Here is a 26,592-nt window from a genome sequence, read left to right on the forward strand (position 1 = left end):
GACGACAAGTCACATTTAATAGAACAGCACGATGTGTAGTTTTGTCTTACGTGTCAGATCCAAAACTTCACATTTTCCATAGAAGCACTGTGTGTACAGTCAACACCACAGCTGCAAGTACACGGGTTGAACAGAGGCTGGTGAGGTTGAGGAGTAACAGCAGGGAAGAGGGCAGGGGGAGAGTGAGCACTGGGTTTGTTTCAGGGGGGGAGCAGGGGTCTCAGTGGAGTTGCTCAAGTCCACAGATCACTGGGGCCAAAATGTTTACTTACTGACTGGTGCCTTGTTACTGTGATGGTGGGAATGGGAGAGCTATCGGCTTGGCCCCTAACAGAGCCACGCATCTGAACACAAGAGGACAGAGAGGCCTCAGGGACAAACAGCCTTCCTCTTTTCCTCTGAAGGGGAAAAGTCTGACATCAAACACTCAATTAAAATCAAGTTTAAAAAAAAACTTTGGGGCCTGGAGCGCATTTCCTGTAAATGTTTTTTTCGGAACATTCATTGCCTTCGCCAAGGATGTTGTGTTTTCATCTGTGTTTGTCTGTCTGTTAGCTAGCAGGATTACACAACAACTATGGAATGGATTACCAAGAAACCATTAAATTAGGGTACAGTGTTTTTTTTTTTAAATTCACTTTCTTTGACATTGAGAGATAACACGTTTTCAACATTTTCCTTGATTTCTCAGAGAATAATTCAGACATGTTTCGGGGACTCATATCTATTCAATTTGGTGCAGATCAGAATAATAATTGGGATCTAGTGCATATATATGTGGTTTCATAAGGGGACTGGTTGGGCCTTGGCTGAGGTATGAAATCTATGGAGTGATATTGTAGTTTCAGACATATATCTGAATCAAAGCAGGCAGGTTAGAATTGTGCTGTGTACACACTCACCTCATCTAGTCTGTCCTCGCTGGTTCCTCTTTCATAATCCACTGTCATTTCCTTGTACATCTCACCTGAAAACACACAGACACACACACAGATTTTTCACCTTGAGTATTACAGCAGTGTGACTGTCTGACGAAGTTCTTGTGATCTTCTTCATCATACCAGTAGTTTCCTCTGTGTCCGCCGCTTCAATCTTGTCCATGAGGTCGTTGGAGTTCCACTTGGCGATTTCCTTGGGGAAGACCTCCTCGTTGTCTGAGAGATCCTCTGCAAGGGCAACACGAGAGAAACCATCAACCGAAGTGCACGTGACAATTGTGGGTTAAAAAAAACGTGTCGTTACACCAACAGTTTAACCAACTTAGTTTATTAACTCATTCAGTTATATACTGAAACAGCTTTTCCCACAAGTTACAACATATCACTGTTTATCTGACGACCTGATGTAAAGCATCACTCACTGCAGTGACCATCAAATACACATTAGGCTGGATGTCTCTATATAACATTAATCTATGGCTGATGAGCATATATTATATATTAATATCAATATCAAATGACAGGTACATGTGTGCTGGAGGCCAGGAGATGAAAAGTGGTGAACATCTATTACAATAATGGAATTTCAGCAAAGACAAATGTCTATTGATAAAAGCTTTTAAGTGCGTGTGTGTCTTGGATTTATCTTAACATATTGATGGACTGTGTTCTCCATTCACACACATTTACCTGTGATTTTAAAAAGAGAATATCTGTTTTTAGCGCATTATTTCTTTCCTGGGACATTTTTTTTTGTTTTACTGTCAGTATCTTTATTTCTAAGAAACACACAGCCACCTCCTGTTCAAGTTTGTGTTAGCAAACTCAAAATAATATTGAACTTCTTACGTACAAATCTCACATTTTTCATTTTACTTCCAGATTAATAATAGTATAAATAATTATCTCAACTGAATCAATGAAAATCATTTTATTTCAAAGTGTCTTTGGTTGCAGCCAGTTTATCAGAAACACTAACACCAGGTTCAGTAATTAGAGACATTTTTTAAAGTTTTGTTTCTAAATTATTTTCTAGTTTGGTTATAGGTTTTTCACTGATAAGCAAAAGTAATGATCCAGTCTTAAACTAGAAAAACAATATGTCTCTATAAATATGATTAACTTTACAGTAGCTGGCACATTTGTCTGTTTTTATGAGTAATTGCTGCAGTTTTAGCCTAAAAAAACAAGTTAAAGGTGTATCATCATTCATAGATTTAAATAGATCTGATTAATTATATTATGTGTTCTCCTCCTAAAGCTTTTCTTTATTTGTTTCACTATGAAGTACATTTGCTGTCTCACACACACAGAGGGAAAACGTGACAGACAAAAATAAACCTGGACACGTCTCCCACTGTGTGTGTTTATAATAGATGTTTACTGCAAGAAGAGCATAACAAACGTTAAAGATAGAAATCTAATATCGCAGGTCGTCTGAGCCAAGTCAGCTCGTTTCCATATTTAATATGCACACCTCCATCATGTGATTCATGCAGCCAGCACAGCACACACTTCAGTTCATATACTCCGTTATCTCCGGCTCATTTAGTTTCACCCATCTTATTAACTTGACTATATTTTAACTGTTTATTTCATGAGGTCACCTTTACAGTGTAATAACATCTGTTCATCATTAATAACTGATCACTGTACTAACTGTTACTGAGAGAGAGATTCACACATACTAATTAATAACAGTGCAGTCACAACTTGAATCAGTTTATTTGATGAATGTGATGTGCTTTGTCACAGTCATTAATCCACACAGACTTGAACACTGCAGCACATGAAGAATTATCGGATGTAAACACAATTCAGTCTAATGATTGGATTCAAGTTATTCACAAAAATAACACATGACAGCAACGTGCATGACTTTATTCATGTTGTATCATCAGGACTAAATCTTCTCACACAATAAGCACTGGTGAACTGTGTGTGTGTGTGTGTGCGTGTGCGTGTGCGTGTGCGTGTGCGTGTGTGTGTGTGTGTGTGTGTGGCACTAATGGGTAGAGAAGATCGATTTTATCGACTTGATGTCAGGGTGAGACACCTGGCCGGTCTCCTTGGCCAAAACTCATCCAGCAGAGAGCCAAAGGTTTTTATTGCACCGCACCCACCTACTTCATTTGTATCCCCAAAGCATGCTGGGTATCTGGGAAGCTTAAGAACTGATCTGTGGTTAAAGAGATGCATGTAGAGTGGGAGTGAGAGGTGGGAGCAAGCAGCTTCTAAGAAAACTAAACAGTAAACTTAAGATCTAACCTCTACCTGTAATCTGCAAACATGACTGTGTTTACCATGAGCGTCGAAGAACTCCTCGTCCGAGCTGTCGTCTGAGTCTCGCGCTATGCTCTGCATCCTCCACTCCGAGAGGCTGTGACGTGACGGGCTCACTAAAACAAACACACACATGAGCAAAAAATATCCACCATTAATTTGAGACATGTGTTTTAGCCCTTTGTAAAACACATACACACACAACAACAAAGAAATATTGTACAATCTCTCTGGGCCCCCTCACTACACACACACACACACACAGTGTTATGTAAACATGCAACAGTCTCTGTGGTGCATTACTTCATCACAGATGGACTGCTTGGGGGTCAGGGGAAGTGTGTGAAAAGTGAGGCTCAATACAACACAAAAAAGATGCAAGGACAAGCACAACTAAATGCCAGCTGAGGAAAATGGCGATTCTAAAAGCAGGCCTCGTCTGTCACGTGTCTTCAGTCTACGCCTCATATAACATTAGTACGGAGGAAGAGGGGTGGGTGTTGCTCTGAAAGGCGGCTTGGGGAGAGATGAGGGGGGGGGGGCACACAGCTGTAGCTGTCAAAGCACCAGAAGACAACATCAGTGGCGAAGGGGGGAGTCACAGCGAAGTGCGTCAGCCTCCTCTGGTCTGTGATGTCAGCACTGCTGCTAAAAATAGCCCCGGAGAGAACCACAGGGGGGAGTTACAGGGGTGAGACGAGGCATGCTGGATGAGAGTCAGGGTCCAGGTGGCAGCTACAGTGAGCGAGTGCCTTGAGGTAGGGGTGACACTGGAGATCAGTGTGCGTTCGGAAATATGGTTTGTGATGTCAGAGCTGCGGCTAAAAATAACCCAGGTAGGATCCACTGACTTGTAGGGGTTGAGGGGAGGGGAGGGGAGGCTGGATCGTGCAGCGAACGTGGAGGCGTGAGTAAATATAGTCCAACGGAGTTAAAACATTCCAATTAACATCAGGCTCCGGACAGAGGAGCAGAGCGTGGTACAAAAGGAGAGTTTGCAGATTAAGAAGACGCTCCCAAGGTGTTTGACTTTATTCACACCGATGTAACTGTTTGAGCTCAGAGCTCCTCGTCGACTCTGATTCACTGAGCTTGAGAACAACACAGTGTGTGTGTGTCTCTCTGTGTGTGTCTCTCTGTGTGTATACACTTGTGTGCAGCTGAACCACAAATATACAATAACAAGTGCTTTGTATAGACAATTATGTCAACTGTAATGTAGTGTATAATCGGACTTTGGATTATAATATTATCATTAGGTTTTGTTAGCTTATGTTAACTTGTGTCAATTCATTTATCATATAGTTAAATCTTTTGAGAATGAAATGCCTGAAAAAGATGGCGGTTTACGTTTTTAGACTGCTCCTTCACCAATTCAACTCAAATTTATATTGGTTGGTGGTGGTACAGTTTTGTTTATATGCTACCTTTTGTGGAGGGACAGAGCTTTCACTTTTTTTCCCACAAAAACCCAAGGGGCTAAAACTTTCTTCTTATCATTTCCAACTGCATTTACTAAGTGACAGTGGCAAGGACGGGACAAGCTGGTGACGCAGATCACAGAAATCCTCTGTAGACCAAACTGTGTCATTCAGGTCTCCTTCATTGGCCATCTAGACCACGTCCTTCGAAGGAGGCAGCCCCTGAATTGGGACACAGCTTTAGACTGAAGAAAGAATTCTGCTATAGAATAAGTCTGAGGAGTTAGGATCGAAATCCATTGTAACCCAAACCAATTCAAGTACAGCTGCAGGTCTTTACAAAAAAAACAACTTTTTAACAGCGAAATTTCAACCTGACAGGACAATTACGAGTAATAACACTCAATTAGTATTACTTCGAACTACATAGAAGAGTAGTAAAGTGCTTTTTTGTTTATTTCATTTAGGACAAATTGTCAGTTCATCTCACGAAAGGTGGGAAGCAGTCAGGTGGCAGAGTGATGTGTATGAAGGGATGCAACACAGTGAATGAGGTGACACTAGTGAACATGCTTCTCACCTCCTCTCTTGGAGGAGCGAGACGATCGTGAGGAGGTGGACCACTGCTTGGTGAGCACACCTCGTGGCTGCAGAGTGTCTCCCCCTGAGCTGACAACCACATCCTCTGCTTCAATGGAGCTGATCGCTTCTTTGACTTCCTGATCTTTGTCTGGAGACGGAGCGCCTCCATTGGCCTCGGTGGCCTCATCTGCCTGGCTGAACTGGGCCATCTTCCTGGCCAGGGTCAGCTGAGTTTCCAGCTCAAGCTGCCTGATGTCCTCCATGGTCAGACCGTACCACTCATCCTGCCAGCACCAGGCCTGCCGGTGGGCACGGACCATCACCTTTCTCAGACCTAGAGAGACATGATGGGAGATGTTACAGAAAATCCTAAACTGAATAACCCACCGATCGAAGTATACTGTAAGTTAGAGTAAACTGTCACACATTAAATTAAAACGTCTTTGATTGTTTATTACTCACCAACATCATGAATGAAGCGCTCAATCTTCGACTGCATGCCCCAGTAGCGGAACTCCACCTTGCACAATTTGTAGGCACACATGATGGGGGTCTTCCCTGGGTTGTTGTTGTACTCCTCTATCCAGTCGTCTTGCAGGGGACCCCTCTGGGTCTTGTCGGACTTGTAGAGCCGTGTGTCCTCCTCTGCTTTGTACTCGTGAGGGGGGATGGGGTCAGTCACTATGTCAATTGGGTCTGACAAAAACAATTCATATTCAGAAGACAGTGACTCACACAGTCTGTTGTTTTGACTGTAGTGCACATGTTATGCACGCTAGTGGGCGGAGTAGTTGAACTTGTATGGGCTTGTGTGTACAGACTACAAATTCCTTTTATAACCGAATTTCTGGCTGAGAAATAGAAACATAGGATTGAGTGACTGATTCAAAACAATACAGGTAATGTTGTCACTGGGTCACAGCTCGAAAAACCATCCACTTCTGAGCACCGTCATCTTCATCAAACATGCACTCAACCTTTAGAAAGAAAATGGATGCAGTAACATTAAACTGCCACAAGTGGGCCTCACCTGCTACTTATGTTTGAGTAAGAAGAGGACAGAGGCACTAAAACCTACAAATGAAACCTGTAACCATGGATAACTATTACAAGAAAAGCACATTACTTTCTGTATCGTTCCCTCATATTGCGAAATGGCAGAATACTTATTTTGAGTATTTGGACTTTAAGTGGCTGGATACACATGAATCAGTATTTTTAAATCTGTGTTTATGTTCAGAATTAACACCAAATCTTCTCACCGATTGTCCTCTGCCTCTTCTCTACTGCAGACATGTTAAAGACGTCTGCCTGGTTGCCTGTGTCAGGTTTGTAGTAGGTTTCAATGTCGATGGAAAACTTCTCAACGAAGGGACAAGTGTATCTGAAGGAGGAGAGGAAACCAAATTAAGCAACAGGCTTGGAACAAATGTCATGTAGCAAGAGTGCAATATGGGTTGACATCTGAGTGGCTAGTGATCGGGAACAATTTTATTAAAAGTGACAATACCCTCTCGCTGCTGAGGATAGAATATGTGCGAGCCGTACCCATCTGTTGCATGTGAGGCGTCTGGGAGCAAAGCTGTCACCACTTTAATGGACGCATCAACAGGCGCGTGCGTGCATTCTATCAATATCCAGACACGCCAGTCAGGGACACATCTCTTTTCAGCACCTTCACGTCTGTGTGTTTGCCAGGCCCCTCGCAGACAAACAGACTGACACAAATGAAAACGAGGGGCCATCGGCAGCCAACAGCCTGGGTGCTGGCAAAACACTGATCTGATGGTCTGCTGGTCGGAATATTCCAACAGTTTGATCTGAGGTCTTTATTTTCTTAATTTAATCCTTTTTACTGAGGGACATTAAAAGCAGGACTTCAGACAAGGCATTATCATATAATTTAATATGGACTACATACATTGAATATGTATATTTGAGTTTTCACATATCTTCCCAACAGGTGCAGGCAGTTTTTTTTGGTCTTTAAATGTGTGTGCACCTACCAGCTGCTCTGTATGCAGACCACATTATTAGATTAACAAATTCAGAGTTTACATGTGGCCTCAGCAGAGTTTAATTTACTCTACATTCCAGCTCTGACAGGTTGTGGAGGTGGAGTTCACCCTCACCTGGTGCGGGTGTAAGGGTAGGCGTTCCAGGACTCCTCTTCAACCCTCATCGCCGCTTTGGGCAGGATGGAGCGGAACCAGCTGGGAATGTGCATGCCAATGTGGTAGACCTTGTGGGTGTACTGGCCCGTCCCGCCCGGTCCATCTGTGTAGGGCTTATTCTCAAGGATCTCCACCCCACTGCCTTCACCACAGCTCTCCTCACGGCTTTTTTTCTACGAGAAGAAGATTTAAAGTTGCAGTGAGTTGCAGAGGTGATTATGTTTGCATACAGTGTGTAGCAGTATAGTGTACATATAACATTCCCCCTTAATCTGAAAAAAATATCTAAGAAGGAACTAAAACAAATGGTGCATTTTGCAAATAAGAATCCGAAGCGTTGGAGGCTGTCAGTTGTTAGAAGAGCAGGCGCAAATACAAATAGCTTCCTGAAAGCTCTATCAGCAGAGAATTGCAAATGAGAAGGCCCAAAAACCAGCTTGTGGAGCCACACCTTTCCCATATTTACATTCCAGGTGCACACTGTGTGGAAGACAGGCGGGGCGGAGCCTGCAGAGGCAGCTGCAGCGGCCAGGTGACTCTAAACCTCAAAGACAGGAATGTGTGACATGGCAAAGGAGGATTTTTCATGGTTATGAAACCAATCTGACAGCAAACCTCGACAGCAGAGCATAGTCCAAGTGCTGACGATATATTTAAACCACAGGGAGCAAGGGGCAAGGACCATAAACGCCAGAGATAACTGATGTGTCATCTTTTCTTTTTCCCTTATCAGCCGTCGAGCAGTCTTACCCTATACACCTCAAAGTGAGTTTAACGCAGTATTTAGTGCAGCGTCGGGATAATAGGGAGACAGATTTCTCCTGTCAGTCCAGTGGGGGAGCCCGGCGACGCAGGCGAGGCAGTGAATCAGTGGAGTGGAGGGAGGAGGAAGCCGTGAGGCAGCCAGCACTCCGGACCTCATTACCTCTGACAGGTCATTCATTAGCCACCCGCTCGGCTCTCAACAGCCCAGACACGGCTCTGAAGACACAGCGCAGACGCCACAGCAGCCAGCAGACGAGACAGCACAGCACAGGCGATGTAAATGTCAAGTTTACATACACATACAAACAGTATAAACATGTATGCCAGCATGAAATCGACAAATAATTACTCTATCTAGATTTTATGCAATCGTGGGAAGGAGCAGTTTAACAAAAACACAATACAGCATATATTTATATTTAAATAGATTAGTTGGCCTTTCAAGTAGACTGATTACAATAAGATCATTATTGAGGAGTATTATTATTGCTGGAAGAAGAAATTGCTGCTGAGCAAATAGAATGGCACCCAGTAGAGCGCATACCACCGCCAAGGTAAAATAGTCCCCTTAAATTCAATCAAGCTTTAGCAAATAGTTCACACTAATCGATATCAGTCTCCTAAATGAGCCAGATTTTTTTCATCAAGATCCATGAATTATTCTCTGAGAAATCAACAAAAATGTTGGAAAACACCTTTTCTCACAACGTTAAAGAAAGTGGGAAAAAAACAAAGTAAAGTCTGCAGTCCAGGTTCACATTGAAAATGTTCTAATGTAAAGTATTTTTTGGCTCAGACCACAAAAACAAAGAGGCCACTGTGTTGCGAGTTCAAGTCCAGCCCTACAACTTTGTCACATTGTACGCATCCGGCTCGCTCCCTTGCTTCCGCTCACCTTTTCTTTAAACAGCCACCAAACACCAACAATAAAAGCCGTCAATGTGAAAGCCTACTGGATGTGTTTAGAGGAGACAGCTCCGACAGGATGGGAGTCACATCCTGGTTTGTTTTTTTTCTCTCGCCGTCAACTTAGTAAGGCTTGTTTCCTGTTTGACATGCTGCTATTCGATTCCACTCCAGAGACAGTCGCTTCATCAGAACACGATGGATGTGTGCGAGTGAATGAGACACACTGAGATCCCAGTCATATTTAATTTCTCACACATTCCGCATTTGCAAAGTGCAAATCCCTATGTGGCGATGATAAATTTTAAATTAGCCATCAGATAAGATGGCAGAATTGTGAAGGGAGAGGAAGTGAGGGGGGAGAGATGAGGTGAGGCGATGCCTGCTGGGGTGCAGAGATGACCAGAGTGTCCTAAGACCCTGGATTGGTCTGTGAGGCTTACATTGGGGATGGACTGCAGGTAGGCAGGTCGACGTGCTGCTGTTGCCCTGACAACATACAGCAATGAAGCAGGGGAATCTACAGACACCAGCAAAATCTTTGTTTCCTCTCTGCTCAGAATACAGCTTACTCTCTCTCACTCTCTCTCCTCTCTCGCTTTTCCCTCCACCCCCTCTCTCATTTTCTACCCCTCCCTCCCTACCTCCTTCGCAGTCTCTCTTTTTATCCTCCATTTCCTCTTTTTATTCACTCCCTCCCTCTCTCTGAACAAAAACCCAAGCACCGGCACGCTGCTGATGTCACGGGTTGCCATAGCGACAGAAGCCTCACAGCAACTGTGGCTGTGTAGAGAGGGTGAGGTCAGGGGGAAAGGTAACTATGGGTCACTAATGTAAGAATTCCTCTCGCTGATGATTTGTTTACATGCTTGAGAGCGTGCACACACAAAGCGATTATTTCCAAAGACTGAGGCGTTGTGTAATCTGTCTTTGCACATCACATCAGGTTTTGCAAAACGTCCTGTGTGACAAATTCTTAGGAAGGGCATGCAAAGGATCTGTAAGCAAAGCAGATCAGAACAGACGCTATAGATACTGTGCACCCGTACCTGATTTGGTTAAGCATGTGCCATGTATTAAAGTTCAAGCTTACTGATGCGGCCCAAATTCAAATCCAGCCCGAGCCCTTTGCTGCATGCCCTGTCTCTGTCCACTTTCTCTCCGCTATCACTATCACAATAAAGGTAAAATATAAAAAAGATACTGTAGTTATGTGTTTCATATAATTAATAATTCTCCACAGTACGCCATCCAATACAGAAGAGGCCAACGAAATGATCCACCGTGCAGAGGTTTGGCACTGTGACTAGTCTGTGCGATCTCGAAACGTCTGCTTGCTTTGGGACATGTCCGCTGAGTCATGATCCCAACCATCTAGTTCAGTCGTCTGAGAAGTCTGAGAACGACACAACTCTTTACGTACTGTTCTGTAATCATCAATTATCATTTCCTCTTGTGCAGACAGGACAAAGTTGTTACAATGACACATTACTACAGCTGAAGCTGGTATCCTGAGAATGTTAAAAACACAATAGAAAGAAAAAGGAGACTACACAACTGTAGCTTGTGCTGTAGCGCTGTTATGCCAGTGGGTGGTAATTAATTTTTAGACAAGTTTGTCAACATGCATGCTTATTAATTTTTGGTGTAAGATTAACAGTCGTGGGAGAGACCTCTCTGTGGGGAGGTCAACAGTTTGCAGGCATGCTGGGATTTCCTGACTCAAGGTTTTAATTTTTAACCTTCCTCAACGGGGCTGCTCCCTGAAGGCTGCAGCTCTATTGTTACCTCCACCAAGGAGGTTATGTTATTTGTTTGTTGGTCTGTTATTTAGCAGCATTACAGAAAAACTCCTGAACAGATTACCACAAAACTTGGTGGTACGGGTCAGGGAAGAACTACTTTAATTTTGGTGCGGATCTGCATCAGAGGACAGAATTTTTTTACTTTTACGTGTTTTTTGACACTTTAACAGATGTCTCAAAACTTAAAAAACGGACATTGATATTATGAGACTAATAGTGTGTATAATTTAGTGCATCTTGATTCAGTTTAAGGGGGCTGTTAGGCCTTAGCGGACATATTGGCACAAAATACCTGGACCCTATGAAACCACATTTAAATCAACTAGAGCCAGATTGCCCACAGTCATCCATACCAACCCCCTAAGTATGTAAAATTTTTGTAATTCACAGAGAAATTCCTGGATCTGCACTAAAATGTAATGGGTTCTTCCCTGAACCCAGTATCCTTCCACCAAGGTCCATGGCGATCCGTCCAGTAGGTTTTGCACAATCCTGCTCACTAAAAGACAAACAAACGCAGATGAAAGCATAACCTCCCTGGTGGAGGTGATGATTCCCTTCATTCACATTAACACCACAATATACGATCTTTAAAGAAACAAGACATTGAATCTATCAAAACTTGACCAACACAAGCCCATAACTTCCACAGATGTAAAATCTCCACAAGTGCTGCACGTCACATAACCACACAGCTCATATCCCCAAGCAACGTCTAAATGTTGAGTGCCAAAGGTCAGTATGTGCCATAAATGATAAAAACTGGAAAAATACAACTAAATGTCTAAAGTCTACAATAGATCTAAACAACAAGTTACCATTGGCTGAATCATTGGGATTGTGCTACATGCCTCTCCTGTGCGCTGCCACTCTCAGTGCACCTGGCAGTACCAGTGGATTAAATAAATCCTACTTCATGTACACATGCCAGAAGACGAGAACACACAGTCCCAGATAGGATAAGTAAAGTTGCATAAATCACCATTTTCTGTTAGCATCTGTAAACTATAAAGCTCTTACAGAAACCCTCAGTTTCCAGCGGAGGACCTGGTTAAACAGATGAAACTATCAGACACAGACAAAGCATCATGTTCCTGTCCAATGTTTAGTGTGTGTGTGTGTGCACTGAGTTTCCAAAGAAAGCTACGTGCTCCCACCCTCCTCCTGAAGACGCACGCAGCCTGTGACGAATGGAAATAACCAGCTTCAGAGAGTTTAAATTGGATAATCTATCAGCGTACAAGCTCTCTTTGTTCCATTACTCCACAAGGGTCAGACACCATGTGACCAGTCATTTCATAATTGGGCACGCTGAGATCGCAATCCAAATCCTGTGTTCATTTATCTCCTCTTTGACTGCTTGTTTTCAAACACCGGCTTCTTCGTCACCTGGCCGTTTAGGGGAAATTGGTGGGCGACGTTGCGAAGTTGTGACCTCACCTGGATCATATAGAGCTGGGCGATGCGGTACTCCTCCACACTCATGGGCATGGGGATGCGGTACTCCTTGATGAGCATGGTGAATCGTGGAGCAGGGGGAAAGGGGGATAAGGGAGAAGACTGACGAGGGATGGGAGAGGGAGAGAGGTAAGGGAGGGGGAGAGTGGACAGGAGAGACTCCGCGGCTTCTATGCGAAACTCGTCAAACCACCAGCTGAAGTCCACATTGATGATTCCTGTGGGGGAAGAAGAGGGGAAAAGCGTTAGGTACGTAAACTGTGAATTTACTTAAATAAATACCGTCACGTATCCCATCAGCTGACGTTAGTTACAGTCAAAACATGATGTTGAGGCTGATGCTGGATCTTTAAAAATACTTCAGGATTCAAACAGGCCATTCAAGAGGCTTCAATCAACAACAAAATTCCTCATGAGCAAAAGATAGCAGCACAGAGGCTCATTTCAGAGGCGACAAGATTCCTGTATGTAACCAAGGGTAAACAGCTATTCTCATGGCTCACACACAGATGAAGAGGAGAAAATAGCCAGAGTGTCATTCAGAATATTTGCTCAATGTAGTTACAACGTCTGGTCCGAGCCTTGGCGTTGAGGACGAGCATTGCCGACTTCTCCGTCCAGCAATTCAGATCCAAGTAAGGCACTTCCCAGGATAAACTTCTCTTCTTATACACAGGTCACAGCTCAGTGTGTGTATGCGTGTGTGTGCGTGGGTCGGGTGGCCGGAGCCTACGGAGAGCACCCGTGCCTCGCCAACGGTCCCAGCAGTCACCCCTGTCCCTCCCAACCCTTCAGCACTGTCACATGGGGGGGCTCACTCAGCATAAGAGGGATTACAGTTGAGTGGGGGAGAATTACATAACATGGTAAGACACCCCCCCGCCCCAATGTGTGCATGATCGAGGTTTCACACATAGCGGTCTTAGAGTCACACGAAGCATTGTTTTCACACCACTGGGCAGATGGGGGTAGGTGTGGGCTATACATACGCAACGTGTGGGTGGCTTGAGTTGCTCGAGTCTCTGCTTTGACCGCTGACAACTCTCCGAAGCCGATGCGAGTACAAAACAAAGATCATGACTGTACAGCACTGAGCTGCGCTGGAGTGGGAGTTTATCTAAATTAAATATCACAGGTGTCAGCTGAGGTGACGCGTTCACTGAAGAGGAGTCAATAAGGAGAAGCGAGATATCCACACTAGATGAAAGGAGGCTTCTGTTGAAATAAGTGATGGAACGCACGAAGAAGCCCAACATTAAAAGTTCAGAAGTCCCCTCAGTCCCTTTAAGAGGAAAACAATTAACACGGTTAGTGAATTCTAGGTAATGTTGTGATATATTTAGTAAACATGGATATGTAGCATTTTGTAGAAAAATGCTCATTTCACATATGCTCACCATATGTCTGGTGGAAGCCGTGGATCTTAGTCACAGAGCAGTATACGGTACAGTATGTGTGAGGGAACAACAACAACACTGTCCTGGCACAGCCTGCGTTTGGCCGCCCAAATGTGATGCATTGCATAACCCCGATATTAGCTCAGTTCTGACCTATGGCAGCAACTGGACCTCCCTCTGGCACCTGGCCACTCTGTCTAATCACACTTACATTCCCACTGGGTCCAGCGAACAAAGTCCAGCTTAGGTGAGGGTCCTGGTGTAACTAAAGGGGTGGGTTAACCCCAACAACTGCCCGGTGAAGACACCCCCCTAATGACTTAGGTTCCGTTCAGACCTGGTGTCAACATCCGTCCTGAGAGATCCGATCACAAGTGGACAGAGCTAAGTGTGACCCTTAGCGTCACTTGAGTTTGAATTTTTGGCCAGAGTTTAAAGATGTGTCCAATGACATTGTGTGTGTGTGTGTGTGTGTGTGTGTGTGTGTGTGTGTGTGTGTGTGTGTGTGTGTGTGTGTGTGTGTGTGTGTGTGTGTGTGTGTGTGTGTCAGCAACAAGCTAGAGAAAGAGGGTGAACAGAATCAGAAGGGACCGAATGAATCAATGTGCTATGAAGAAAGATCTTACCACAGTTAAAAAAAATAAAGCGTAAAAATGTTTAAACTGTATCGGTCAGAGACGTCAGCTGAGTATGCTGTCTGTCATATGCGGCCCAGGATGCATTTGTGTTCGCACAGGAAAAATTATGTGGCCACTATGGGGTTTTTCTGTCCGAGCCAAAGATAACTAAACGAGCCCAACCCTCACCCGACAGGCATTCTGATTTTTGTGTCCGAACACAACCCAAGCCTGATTCAGTCAATAATGTCAGCTGCACTCAGGCAGCAGCTGATGTCTTATGCAGAAGGTTTTAATGTAGACTTGATGCATCAAGGAGACCAGAAGGGAAAACAATATACAAACATCAACAGAGTAAAATGAATTTGGTGCCTCTCTGTCTGGCGCATCTGAATTAGATATGAAAGTCGCTAAGCGTAGACGCTACAATGCATTGTTGGTTGGCCCTTTATATTTAACATGATCCTTTGGTACTGCTTAAAGAGAGAAGGGAGTATCTGTGGAATTAGACAGGCACTATTCTCCTGCAGATATGTGTAATATACACTATATACATAATATATAGTGGCATATACAGTAATGTGTGAGGATGGTCAAAGATTCCTCAACAATGACCAACTTGACCCTAATATCATACAAATATGGTCCAAACTTGCAGCCTGGGCCAAACACACTGGGAGGATAATATTGACCTCAACACATTTTTTTATAGAATGTTTTTGCTTTGCGCAGAAAAAAAATCGATGCATTGACAAAATCAGAGCAGAACGCAGCGTTTTGCTGAAAATAACCGCACTCTTGGGAAATGCTGGGATAAAACTAGGCTAGCTGAGAGAAAAGCTTGTAGCTCAGGGGCTTGTGGCTGTGAGGCCTCTGGCTATGAAAGGGGAAGGTCATCCTGGTTGGCAGTGCCGATAATAAACAGCTTCACAGTCTCCTTGAAGGACGGCACGATGTGGAAACAGTTTGATGCGGGTTGCAACTGATGCTGCAACAAACTTAGGAGTCCTTTCTGAGAATTTCCTCTTGGCCAGTGATTGTGTTCTGATTGGAAGTCCGTCTGCGTCTGACGACAGACTTTCACTTGTCTGATTATGAGCCGGAGAATCGCCAAAGTGTGAATCAATAGCCCAGACAGCTGCCAAAGACCCAGCTACCCACATACAAGGAAGTGACACCAGGAATGTAAAGAGAGACAGGAAAAGCTCCAGCCAGCATAACAGAGGAACAGCCCGAGCATTACTGTGTTCAGCAGCATGTGTCAGAAGCCTGCAGTGATGATACTGCACACGGATCTGTTGTGATGCTGGTGTATGTGAAGTATTTGCACAACTGCCCAGCAGGATCAGGAAAGGTTTGCCATTTCAGCTGCAACTGAATATCGTCTTTATTGTTAATGAATCCGTTTATATGTCCTTTAAATTAAATTAGTGAAAAAGCTATATTAAAACTTCACAAAACCCAAGCTGATGTATTCAAATAGATTTTTGTCTGCCAGCAAATGTTTGGCATTTTTCCCCTCATATTGACTGTTATTTTTTTTTTATTCTCTTTGTAACTCTTTTTAAATGCTTCTTTTTTGTATCGTCCACTGTTGCTTTTACAATAAGCCATGAGGCCTTTCATAGTTTAAGCAAAGCACTTGCTTTGTCTTAATATAATTAAATCTCTGTTGATCTATTAATCAACTAATTCTTTGAAAAAAGGATTATTTTTACTTGACTTTGTTTTTAGAAAAAACGAGTTTTAATGATGTTTTTTTGCAAATCAAATTTCTGTGGTTTGATTGAACAAAATCATATACACAACTATTTGGCCTATGTCACCAAAATATAAAAGGAATGTATGACAATTTGTTTGTATTTATTATTAAAGACAAAAACTTTTCCTATGTTTAGTTTCATCTTTCAGTAAAAAACTGTAAAACACATTTTTTTTCAGTATCTGGCTGGTGGGAGAAACAGCCAAAGATGGACTAAACCAAAATGACATCTACAAAAACCTGTTTGTTACATATGTTGTCTCTTTATCAATAGCGTCAGTTTGTGATGTGGATACATAACTACATTACAGCACATACATATTTACACATTATGGTTTAGATTGAGTATGCAATATCCCCTTTGATGACACACTACAGATTAATAGGCCTGGCTCCTCAACAAATATCATCGGTTTGTCTCGTCTGCTGCCGTATTGTAATGCTGTAACTCCCCTGATGGTTTAAACCTGATCCTTTTTCTCTCTGACTGATGCAGATGCTGTGCACACCAAAGGACCTGTAATGCACCATCCATCAGCAGCCTCGAGAGAGTACTGGCATCATGCTTGACCCAGAAAAAAGCCCTCTCACACGCCGAGCTTAAAAATAGCCCGGTCACAATAATCCTAGCATACGCAAGCAGAGTGCTTGACGTTGTTTGTTCAGAGAATATGCTCATTCCCTTCTAAAAATACCGTCTCTTCTTCCCTCTAGGCCGTGACGCAATAGCAGCACACGCCAATGCACAGCGCTCACAAAGCAGCCTCGATGTTCCTGCTCTTGTTTCCACAAAACTGAAGCCGGAGATAGCCACAGGATATTCTAAGCAGGACTGCATTTTGCTCTTTTAACCTCGGCTTTCCTTTCCTTGCGAAATATGTAGCCAGTTTTTGGCCGGAGCGTGCACACTTATCTGTGACCCTCTCAGAGAGTGTGATGAAACATCGGAGGCACTGATCAGTCCCCCAGGAAGGAACGGGACTTTTTAAAATAACTGGGTATTCACGTATAAATCTGTTTCAAAGCTGAATTAGACCGAAGCAGCAGCTCAAGGCTTCTTCAGAGGCGCAGGTGGGACATTAGTAAATCTGATGGATCTTTCCATATAACATGACACTTAATACAGCAGCAGCCACAAGGAGGATGCCTGCAAAAACATCTACATCTGTGTGACAGCAAGAGCCAACATAAACAATCAAGGGCTCAAAGTTGTGCACATCTGCTCACCTCTAAACAGGGATAAGTGTCTCGATTTAAACAGATGAAACCTGCTTACTCTCCACAGAGCAGAGGCTGGATTATCTGTCACAGGCCGAGGGCTATCGCTGCCACCTTCACATTAAATCTACCTTTTGCTCCGAGATCCGTTTTCCTTTGCCACCTCGGGCTGCTCAGTGTCATGATAATGGAAAGGGGCATCGCTAATTCTGTCCGAAGGAATAACAACATATCGGGCTGAACGCTAACAGGTTGATCACAGGACAGGGAGCAACAGCTGGGTCTCGCTGTGGACACAAAGTAGAATACGGTTGGGTGGAGGGGTTGACTCACAGGGTTTTTTTCCCCCAAAGGCCACAATGGTAGTGCTTCTTTAAATTTAGCCCTGTTTTCCAGAGCACCACTTTGAGGCGGAGCGACAGAGGAGGTGATGAAACTCAAAGGGGGAGGGAGGGTGACACAGACAGGAGTTCCCTCATGACTGACCCGAGGCAAGACCCCCATTAAAACACAAGTGGAAAAAGTTAGCCCCGCCCCCCGCATTGCCTAAATTACCATAGATCCGTTTCACACAGAGCTGACTCTATGCTGCGGAGACCACTTCAGCTATGACAACCACTGCAAACACACACACCCACACACACACACAGACAGCCTCAGCCTGCGACAAGAAGAACCCTAGATTGAGCTGATGGGTTTATCCAGCAATCCACTTAAAATGTCAAAGGGCTTTAGACAATGCTGTCCATGCTGGACCATGTGACCGGAGTTTACCGTCCACCAAAGCAAACAAGCCCGCTGTGCAAAGACGAGACTTCTCCGTCCCATTTTAGTATCTAATTAGGGAAAAATATGAAGCATCATTAATCAGGGGTTTAACTGTGATAAATATAAACTACTCGGTTCAAATTACTCAATACAACATTGATTTATAACCCACAAAACCTGCCTCCCCTTAGGGCTTAACGAAGATTGGGATGTACGCTTCTCCCTTCACTAACTTTTACGCTCATCTATAAATCTATCTGCATTACAGTTTTAAATGGTACTTAAGGATCAACAACTTTACTTATACTACATTTGCAATTGTGCAGGGCATTAATCAAAGAATTTCACCGTTGATAAAGATGTTTTTTTTTATTCTCTAACCCTTTGAAATACTCACCGGGACAGCAACATGGAGTCGTAAGCAGTGGTGTCGTTTGGGTGGAGGCTGTCTGACAAAGATTGTGTGGCTTCATTAAAGCACCAAAGGGGTGAGCAAACATTTATTTTCCCTCCGTATTCAAAAAGAGTGGTCAGGATTGTTTGCATGTTACACAACACGAGCCAAAGACAGGTGGAGCAGGAGCATGGGAAACATTCTGAGCGCCTCATTATTTAGTCTGCATCACAGACTCCATTTAAAACCCACTAATCACACATTACGGTCCACGCCATCAAGTGTAGACCACACGGTGAAAATTTTATGTAAATCGAATTAAAGTTGTAAAACAAGGCTTACATCATTTCTGCAGTAGGTGTTGCTATCACTATCACTACATGCAGACTAATAGATCTGTTCAGGTCAAAAACACTTTTTCTCTTCAGATCATATAAATCTTTCACCTCTGCAACAGTAAAAGACTTCAAAGAAAGATATACGACCACATTACAGAACAAGGAATTCTTTGCTTAATGGATCCTTTGAAGGGTTCTTTTATATAAAGCCTGAGTGGAGTTAAATAGTAAGTCACAAACAAGTGTTATTCTTTCAGCTTAACACTTTGATTCACAACATGGGTCAAAAGTGACCGCAGTTTTTATATTCTTTATCTTTGTAGTGAATGAATTTCAGGGTATTCCCCATTTAACTTGTTTTTGATCCTCACAAATCCTTATTTAAATTTTTCCTTTGTTACTTTTTGAATAAAAATCATTTCTGTATCACTACCCTTCTAAAGCACGATATGGCTAAAAAAAAGGACCCGTATTCATTTCCTGTGATATTTCATGTATGGGTTTTTCTTTGCTATATGTTTGAAATAAATGTATTGTATCATTTAATATTCTAAGTATTCATTAAATATCTTGTTTTTGATTGATTTTGTTTTCGATTAATTTTCCTGAATAATCAAACTGAAAGCAATAGGGCCTTCACTGTCGGTGCTCGGGCTCTAATGATCAAAAACGCAAATGTCCCGATCTTTAAAAAAGTGAAAAACATTCCCCTGACCCGTACCACATCGTTCCACCAAGTTTCATGGAAATCTATTCAGTTATTTTTGTGTAATCCTGCTAACTAACAAACCAACCAACCAACCAACAACCACACAGACAGGGGGGAAAACATAATTTCCTTGGCAGAGGTTAAGACCACCACAAAGGTATACTTCATCAACATGAGTTACCACTGACAGCAGCTGTACCATATGCTGAGTTTAATCATGTAAAAATGCAAGAGATAAAAAATATAGAGCACAGGTGTGGTGCCTCATCTTGTGCCACATACTGTAAATACAGTAAGGTCCATGCACGATGCGGCCTGGAACAAGGCCATCATCTGAGCCCAAGCTCCTCCACAGGCTAAGGAGGTGGGATGCACAACCTGCCCTTGTTCTTTTACTCATCGACGAAGTACAAGGGGAAAGCTAAAAATATTTCACCACTGCATTCCTCCTCCTTCTCCTCGTCCTCTTCCTCCTACAGCAGTGCTGCAAGTATAAGGCCTGCTTCTAAAAATGATCCTCGTTTACGTGCGGGAGAGGGAACGGACGAAAAAGAAGCACAGGCACGGCGGAGAAAGTGGTGTCATGAAGAAATAAGTTTGCTGAGAAGATTGCTACAGAAAACTGTTCATCTTCAAGTAACTTTGAGTTTTAGTCTGCATATAGATTAGGCAAGACGTTCATGTTTATGGCATAAGGTAAATCTAAGTATGTCACAGCTAGTCAAACTCAGTTATTTGCAGATGGACACTTTACTCCACTGCTTGGAAATGTTGCATGAAGCAAAACATGATTATAGAAGAAAGTCATACCCATATGTAATATGTTAGAGAGCTTAGTCTTGACTATGACATCAAGTGGTGTGTAACTGCCGTGCATGGCGATGTCGCAAAATACTAAAATCAGACTACTCAAAATCATTGCTTATTCCGACTATGATCAGACAATGATGTTTACATGGCAGTGTGTTATTCAGACTATTGTCTAAATGAATTGGGTAAATATCCGATAGAATATTAGTGTCCATGTAAATGTGTGTAATGTTTGATAAACTTCCTCCTCACTCACGACAGATCAGTGAACATCACACAATCTTCAGCCCAGTGGAAAAGAAGTGACGAATAAATTGGATGCCCCCAAAGCAAGTAATTAAAATTTGACAAAAATGAATCTGGTGCCCGGTGACTGCTGAGAACTTTAAGCTGCTTTAATAAGCGGGGTCATTGTTTTCTTATGCCTCTGCGGTGCTCGTCAGCCCACCGTTTTCCAAAACTAGCTTGTTTCAAACCAACTCTAATCAACGCATGGTCTGAAAATCAAAGTTAGATTACCTTATATGCAAATTACACTAGGAATAATCGGTTATGTACTGTCTAAATGAGGATCTCCCAGTGCTGCTATTCTCTCAGAGCGCTAAGACGGCCTATATCAACTTCGCACAGAGCGATCATATATAACTCCGGCAGAAAAGGAAAGCGTTGCTACCGTCGCATTTTTGAAGCCCTCTACTTCATACAGACGTGTCATTGAGGGGCAGGAGAGGGTGTGGGACGTCTCTGAATGGTAAACAATTTGTATAAATATATACTGTCATGACATAGCGACGCCCCAAACGGTTGGAGCTTCGTAAGCAATATGGTTGGAAACACTAGCTGGGATTATGAGCCACGTTCAACCCAGAAATGTAGATTTGTATAAAAATGGCATTAAATGTAATTTTTAAACCAGCATTAATGTATTTCCTCTGACTATTATAATTAAATCTAATTCAACTGTGCAGTGTGTCTTTATGAGGAGCTTGGTTAAATGTGATATATCTATAAGTTCTGACAGCAAACAGCTTGACACAAAGCTAAAACATGTGTAGCTGTTTGCTGTTATACATTTTAATGAAAAAGTGGCATAAAATCAAAAAGTAAATGCAAACCTTTTCTGCCCGGTCTATATTTAGTCTCCCCACATAAAAATACATCAGCAGCATTCCAATAACAGTTAATCATACTTCTTCTTTTAAAATAACTACGTCGAAGAAGAGAAATGAAATGGATTAAACTCTACAAAATGTTTTGCCTGAGGCCAGAATGTATTCCCTTTTCTGCCCCTTTATCCTCTCCATCATTGCTTGAAAGGGGGTTACCATGGAGACACAGAGGGCCGTCTCCTCATTGGTTTGCAGAGATGAAGTCAGAGTGACGAGGAAAGTAGAGCCCAGTCGCTGCTGGGGCTGATACTTCTTTCTCTGGTTTCTCCTGTTTCTCCTGTCTCCACTTTCACTTTTCTCTGGTTTTTTCCCCCACCAAGCCAATTTGCACCAAACTCAGCAACACTTACTGCTTCTACCATACCATCAACCCAAATATATTATGCTACTGTGTGATACATGCAGATGACAGTTCTCTTTATAAACACAATGCAGCTAAAAATTAAGTGGTGGGAGTGATGTAGAATAAGACATAAGCCTAAACACAGCTATGTGGGCTTCAAAGATCTAAAACGCTGCTTTAATGCTTATATTGTACTTTGGTCTAAAATGGCAAGATTTCCAAAACCTGCATCACTCTGAGGACTTAGGAAATGCTCTGTGCCATATGGAATTATGATGCAAGTTCATTCAATACAGTTTAAAAATTACCTCAGTAGATGACTAATAGCTCATACTCGAAATATCTAGCAGTGACGTAGAAGAATGAGAAATCAATATTCAGTTCATTGAAACCTTGGGGAAAAAATAATTCTTCATGCCCCAGTTTTCTCATTCTCTAGAAGCCGAGAGAAAATGGATCTGAAAAAAGGCAAGCATCAGCTGAAAAGTTATTACAGGAACAACGAGAATGGCACTTGAAGAGCTCATACCCCCGCCAAGGTGCCAAATCCCCAGAAATTCAATCAAACTGCACCAAATCTCACACACTTTTTTTTCATCAAGATCCAAGAAATATTACCTGGGAAAACTGTGAAAATGTCCTGGATCCGCGCCCTGATACTGCATCCTTCCAACAAGTCTCGTGGTAATCTGTCAAGTAGTTTCTCCGCAATTGTGCTTACAAACCAACCAACAAATAAAAAGGACAGAGGACAGGGATGAGAACATAAGGTAATGAGAAACTAATGGGAAAGGGAAGTTTAAACGATGTTTAATCTGTGTATTTATTACACAGATAACGTTGGTATAAACCCTTCATAAGTACAGTAATATAAGACAGTAATATAAGACACTCTTGTTTAACTGACGGCAAACCAATAAATTCATAAAGGAAACCACACGAAACACGACTCTGACCTCAACACCACCGAGTCTCAGCTCTTCTTTTTATGCTTTTGTCTTTCGTTCTGTCAACGGGTCAAGGACACTGTAGATCCAAGTCAACCGTCAATGATAAGAAAGCTGCTCATAAAAAAAGCAGAAGCCACCCATCTGCCCTTTGATGAAATACCTCCAACTCTCTTGTGCAGCACGAATAATGCAGGCTTCCCAAAAGTGTTCTACCCAGTGACCGAAGACAGAAAGCCGTCTCTCACGCTGACCATAAAAGGCCATTTTCAAAGATGCTCACGGTCCTACGACTTTTGGCGAACATTTCCGCGGGTTCTGAGGTCAGGTTTCCAGCTCTGTGGAAAACCAGGCTTTACTGCACTGAGGATTTTCTCTATCAGAGACTATAAAATCCAGACAGACTTAATTAGTCTACTCGGACATCTCTCTCACGCAGACGCACCAAGCTGAATGGAGACGTGGTGCTTTGTCTGGCAAATGGAAGCAAAGAATGGGCAGAATGCAGGAAGACTCCATAATAAAAGCCTGTAAACCAGGAGGGGGAAAAAGGGAAAGAGGTGAGGGGGCAGCAAAGAGGGGGGTTGAGTTAGGGTCTGAAGGAGCCTATTTTTAGCCTCTGAGAAACCAGGTGTCTGCGGCCAATAGAAAAGAAAAGGGGAGCGTGGGTAAAGTGACATGAAGCAGCACTGTCACTTTCGTTTAACATGATCCATGTGAGTCAGAGAGAGCTGCAAGGGCTGGGGGGGGTGTAACAGAACACAAACAAATGTAAAATGACATATACAGTCTATACGGACACAAAACACAAGAGGAATGAATTCAGCGTGAACACTGTGGGGGTGAACGATAATATATATCAAACAAAATGTGATTTATGTTGACACACTGAAACATGGGCAGGAAGACGTCCACTAACCAGACCTTTGTCCAGTGATGGGCTGGTGCAAGCAGCATTTCTATTTCATAATAGAGTATGCTCTTTACAGATTAGATTATTAGTTACGAGCTCGACCAATCACAATTCAGTCTCAGTTGTCAATAATGACATTGAATCCTGTATTTATAGCATCAAATTAAAGAAAATTTAGCATTAGAGCAACTATCAGTGTGATAAGAAATACCTACAATGACTGAAACCACCTATGAGAAAACTAAATTTAAGGTGTACTTTTGCTTTTTGGTTTGGTTGATCGTGATGCTTTAGCTTCACTTTTAGGGGGCAAAATATATATACACACACACATTCACACACTTATACGAATGCCAGTGTAGGAACATTAGCAGTGATGTGCCATTCATCAGCTGGCTCGTCTGGGATGCGTGGGGACACGTTGTGCTGCTGTTGTCCCTGTTGACAGCTCAACACCAATATTAGCATCCAGGGAGCTTAGGTGGGAGGGCGGGGTCGAGAAGGACGGACTTGAAGGAGACCCAGAAAACACAATGTTCATTCAGTGCTTGGCTGGCACCCAGGTGCATGATGGGGGCTGATTTGAAATACTGTCATGATGCCTGATAATACAATAAATATAAATGTAAAAAAAAAAATATTGGACCTTCAGATAACCAGCCAGCTGGCAATGCATCCTTATTCTAAGATGAGATTGATCCCCTAAAATGAGATTGTAAGTGCTGTTTCTCCCTTTGGATGCACAAATGATTGAAAAGGCAACAATCAAAATATATTTCCACAAATATGGTACTGGTTAAAGAAAATTTTTAAACTTTCTTTGGGAGCCCTGAGAAATATTTTGCATCCCTTTTAAATAATGACATAAGATTGGAAAATTGTACTCTTAATTTTGAAATGCTGGTGTGGGTAACAGATGATGCTGACAACTGAATATAAATATGGACGACCCATCTCTACTTCTTTCCCCCTACCAGAAATGAAGCTAAAACATCCTTGATCCGAACACGCCGCCCTGTGCATTTGGAGTCTGCACAGTAGCGATCAGCGGATAGAGCTGCTGTAGCGTCGATACATGTGTTCGACCAATCAGTCTCGGCTGTCAATCATGACGTTTCACACCAAATAAGTGATAAAAACCAAACCAATGAAAAATAAACACTTGGGCAAAGTGTAATAATAACAACTACCTAAAATGACAAAAAACATGATTGAGAAAAAAGTATTTGATATACCAGCCACCAATGTGTATTATTTCATCTTAATACACAGTCTGTAATTCTGACAACCAGTCCATTGTTTCACAGTGAGGAGGGTCACTATACCGAACTGATCATTCAGGCCAGTCAAGTCACATTCATTTTATTTATGTGGCCCAAAATCAATAATCACAATCAATTAAATTCCAACACAATCCACCCTTGAAACATGATCAGCACGTGTCTCTGTGCTGCAGTACATCTGTTTCAGCTGTGTTGAGTCATGACAGTCGCAGTAAATTAAACTGTGACATCGATGCCCAGGCAGATCAATTAGCTGTTAGCTTAGCTGTCTTTTTGTGTTAGGCAGATGTGCAACACAGGAACTGTTTGTTGCTGCCCACCACCACCACAGACAATGGCATAAAAAGAAAACAGAAGATATGGCTGAAAAACATTTAAACACTTAAATATATATATAAACAGCAATGTAATAAAATCAAGAACAATAGATGACAGAGAGAAAAGGAAATAAAGTTTAAATAATAAGTTAATAATTACTGTTACATCAGAGAGTTCAATATGGGACATAAGATACGTTACATAACACATGTATGCCCATATTTAAGCTCATAAATATACAATATAGTTAAAGTGTAGACATCTAACATTAAAGACATTCTACTATTTTTATATTTAAAAATACAGTTAATAATAAAGCAGTCTTGATTTATGTGCTTCCAAATCAATATCACAAACTAATGTTACACTCCAGTTATTAATCCTATGCAGATTATATTCATTATGATCATATTTATTTATTATTAAATGCTTCTTTTTTTGCTTTTATATCAGACATCAGTAGGTTCCCTGTCAGCATCTTCGTTTCCACTGTTTCCCAAAAGACTCAGAGAACCTGTTGTTGTGTCAAATAAGCCAAATTGTGGGTGTAGTGCAGTGAATAAAGAAACAGGAAGTGGTGTTTCTCATCTACTCATCATAGTCCAACTTCAAAGCAGACGTCGGGCTGATCACGCAATGTGTCCGCAGAGCACAGCAGACCCAGACAGTTCACGAGTGGAAAATTCCAGCATAAAAAAATCGTCACATATATTATCACCTTCACAGACTGTGAAATGTATCATCACCCTGAAAACCACTCGGTCGCATTATTTTGATCTGACCAAACAACCTTCAGCAACTGTTTGCCAAGAGTAACTCAAGGTACTTCCTGTTCCACCACTACCAACCAAACAAGTTAACAAGCCTGTCTGACAGATGAGAACTGAAGACCAGAGGATATTAGATCAAGCTGCTTTGTTTACGAATAAACATTTTAAAATGGTCTTAAACAGAAAACCCACCCATCACTTGCTGAAGTCCCCTGATGTGCTGTCAGTGCCTATAAAAATCAGTCTCTATTGACTGTCAAATAAATGACTCAAGCATGACATGAGTCTTTGTACCCTGGAGTTATCAGCTGTGGGAAAAAATGTTTACACTATATACAAAACATGACGGACTCGTTGCGTATCCTGTTGAGTATGTTGCTGCAGGCTCATGTTACAATCTCCACATTACACTACAAACTAGTCAAATTAATTGACTTTTCTAATATCCTGAACACAGGAAAACCATATGAGCAATGCACCTTCTATGAGAAATGAACCTGAGAG

General features: G+C 42.3%; 1 protein-coding gene across 9 annotated transcripts in view; it reads right to left on the minus strand.

Annotated features, from left to right (window-relative positions):
• LOC118114511 (membrane-associated phosphatidylinositol transfer protein 2) overlaps positions 1-26,592 on the minus strand; it is a 45,287-nt gene that overhangs the window by 10,855 nt on the left and 7,840 nt on the right. For 5 of the 9 annotated variants that reach the window (XM_047341519.1, XM_047341518.1, XM_047341516.1 and 2 more), the window contains exons 1-10: positions 12,836-13,085; positions 12,315-12,550; positions 7,357-7,571; positions 6,487-6,608; positions 5,687-5,920; positions 5,223-5,558; positions 3,242-3,337; positions 1,062-1,166; positions 903-967; positions 273-344 (exon numbers count right to left, since the gene is read on the minus strand). In XM_047341519.1, coding sequence (XP_047197475.1) covers positions 273-344; positions 903-967; positions 1,062-1,166; positions 3,242-3,337; positions 5,223-5,558; positions 5,687-5,920; positions 6,487-6,608; positions 7,357-7,571; positions 12,315-12,392 — 1,323 coding nt within the window. In that variant the 5' untranslated portion in view covers positions 12,393-12,550; positions 12,836-13,085. Of the gene's footprint in view, positions 1-272; positions 345-902; positions 968-1,061; positions 1,167-3,241; positions 3,338-5,222; positions 5,559-5,686; positions 5,921-6,486; positions 6,609-7,356; positions 7,572-12,314; positions 12,551-12,835; positions 13,086-26,592 lie in introns of those variants that run through there. The other 4 variants (XM_047341515.1, XM_047341513.1, XM_047341514.1 and 1 more) reach the window with 4 other exon arrangements.

The sequence above is a fragment of the Hippoglossus stenolepis genome, chromosome 9 (assembly GCF_022539355.2).
Source record: "Hippoglossus stenolepis isolate QCI-W04-F060 chromosome 9, HSTE1.2, whole genome shotgun sequence".
NCBI lineage: Eukaryota > Metazoa > Chordata > Actinopteri > Pleuronectiformes > Pleuronectidae > Hippoglossus > Hippoglossus stenolepis.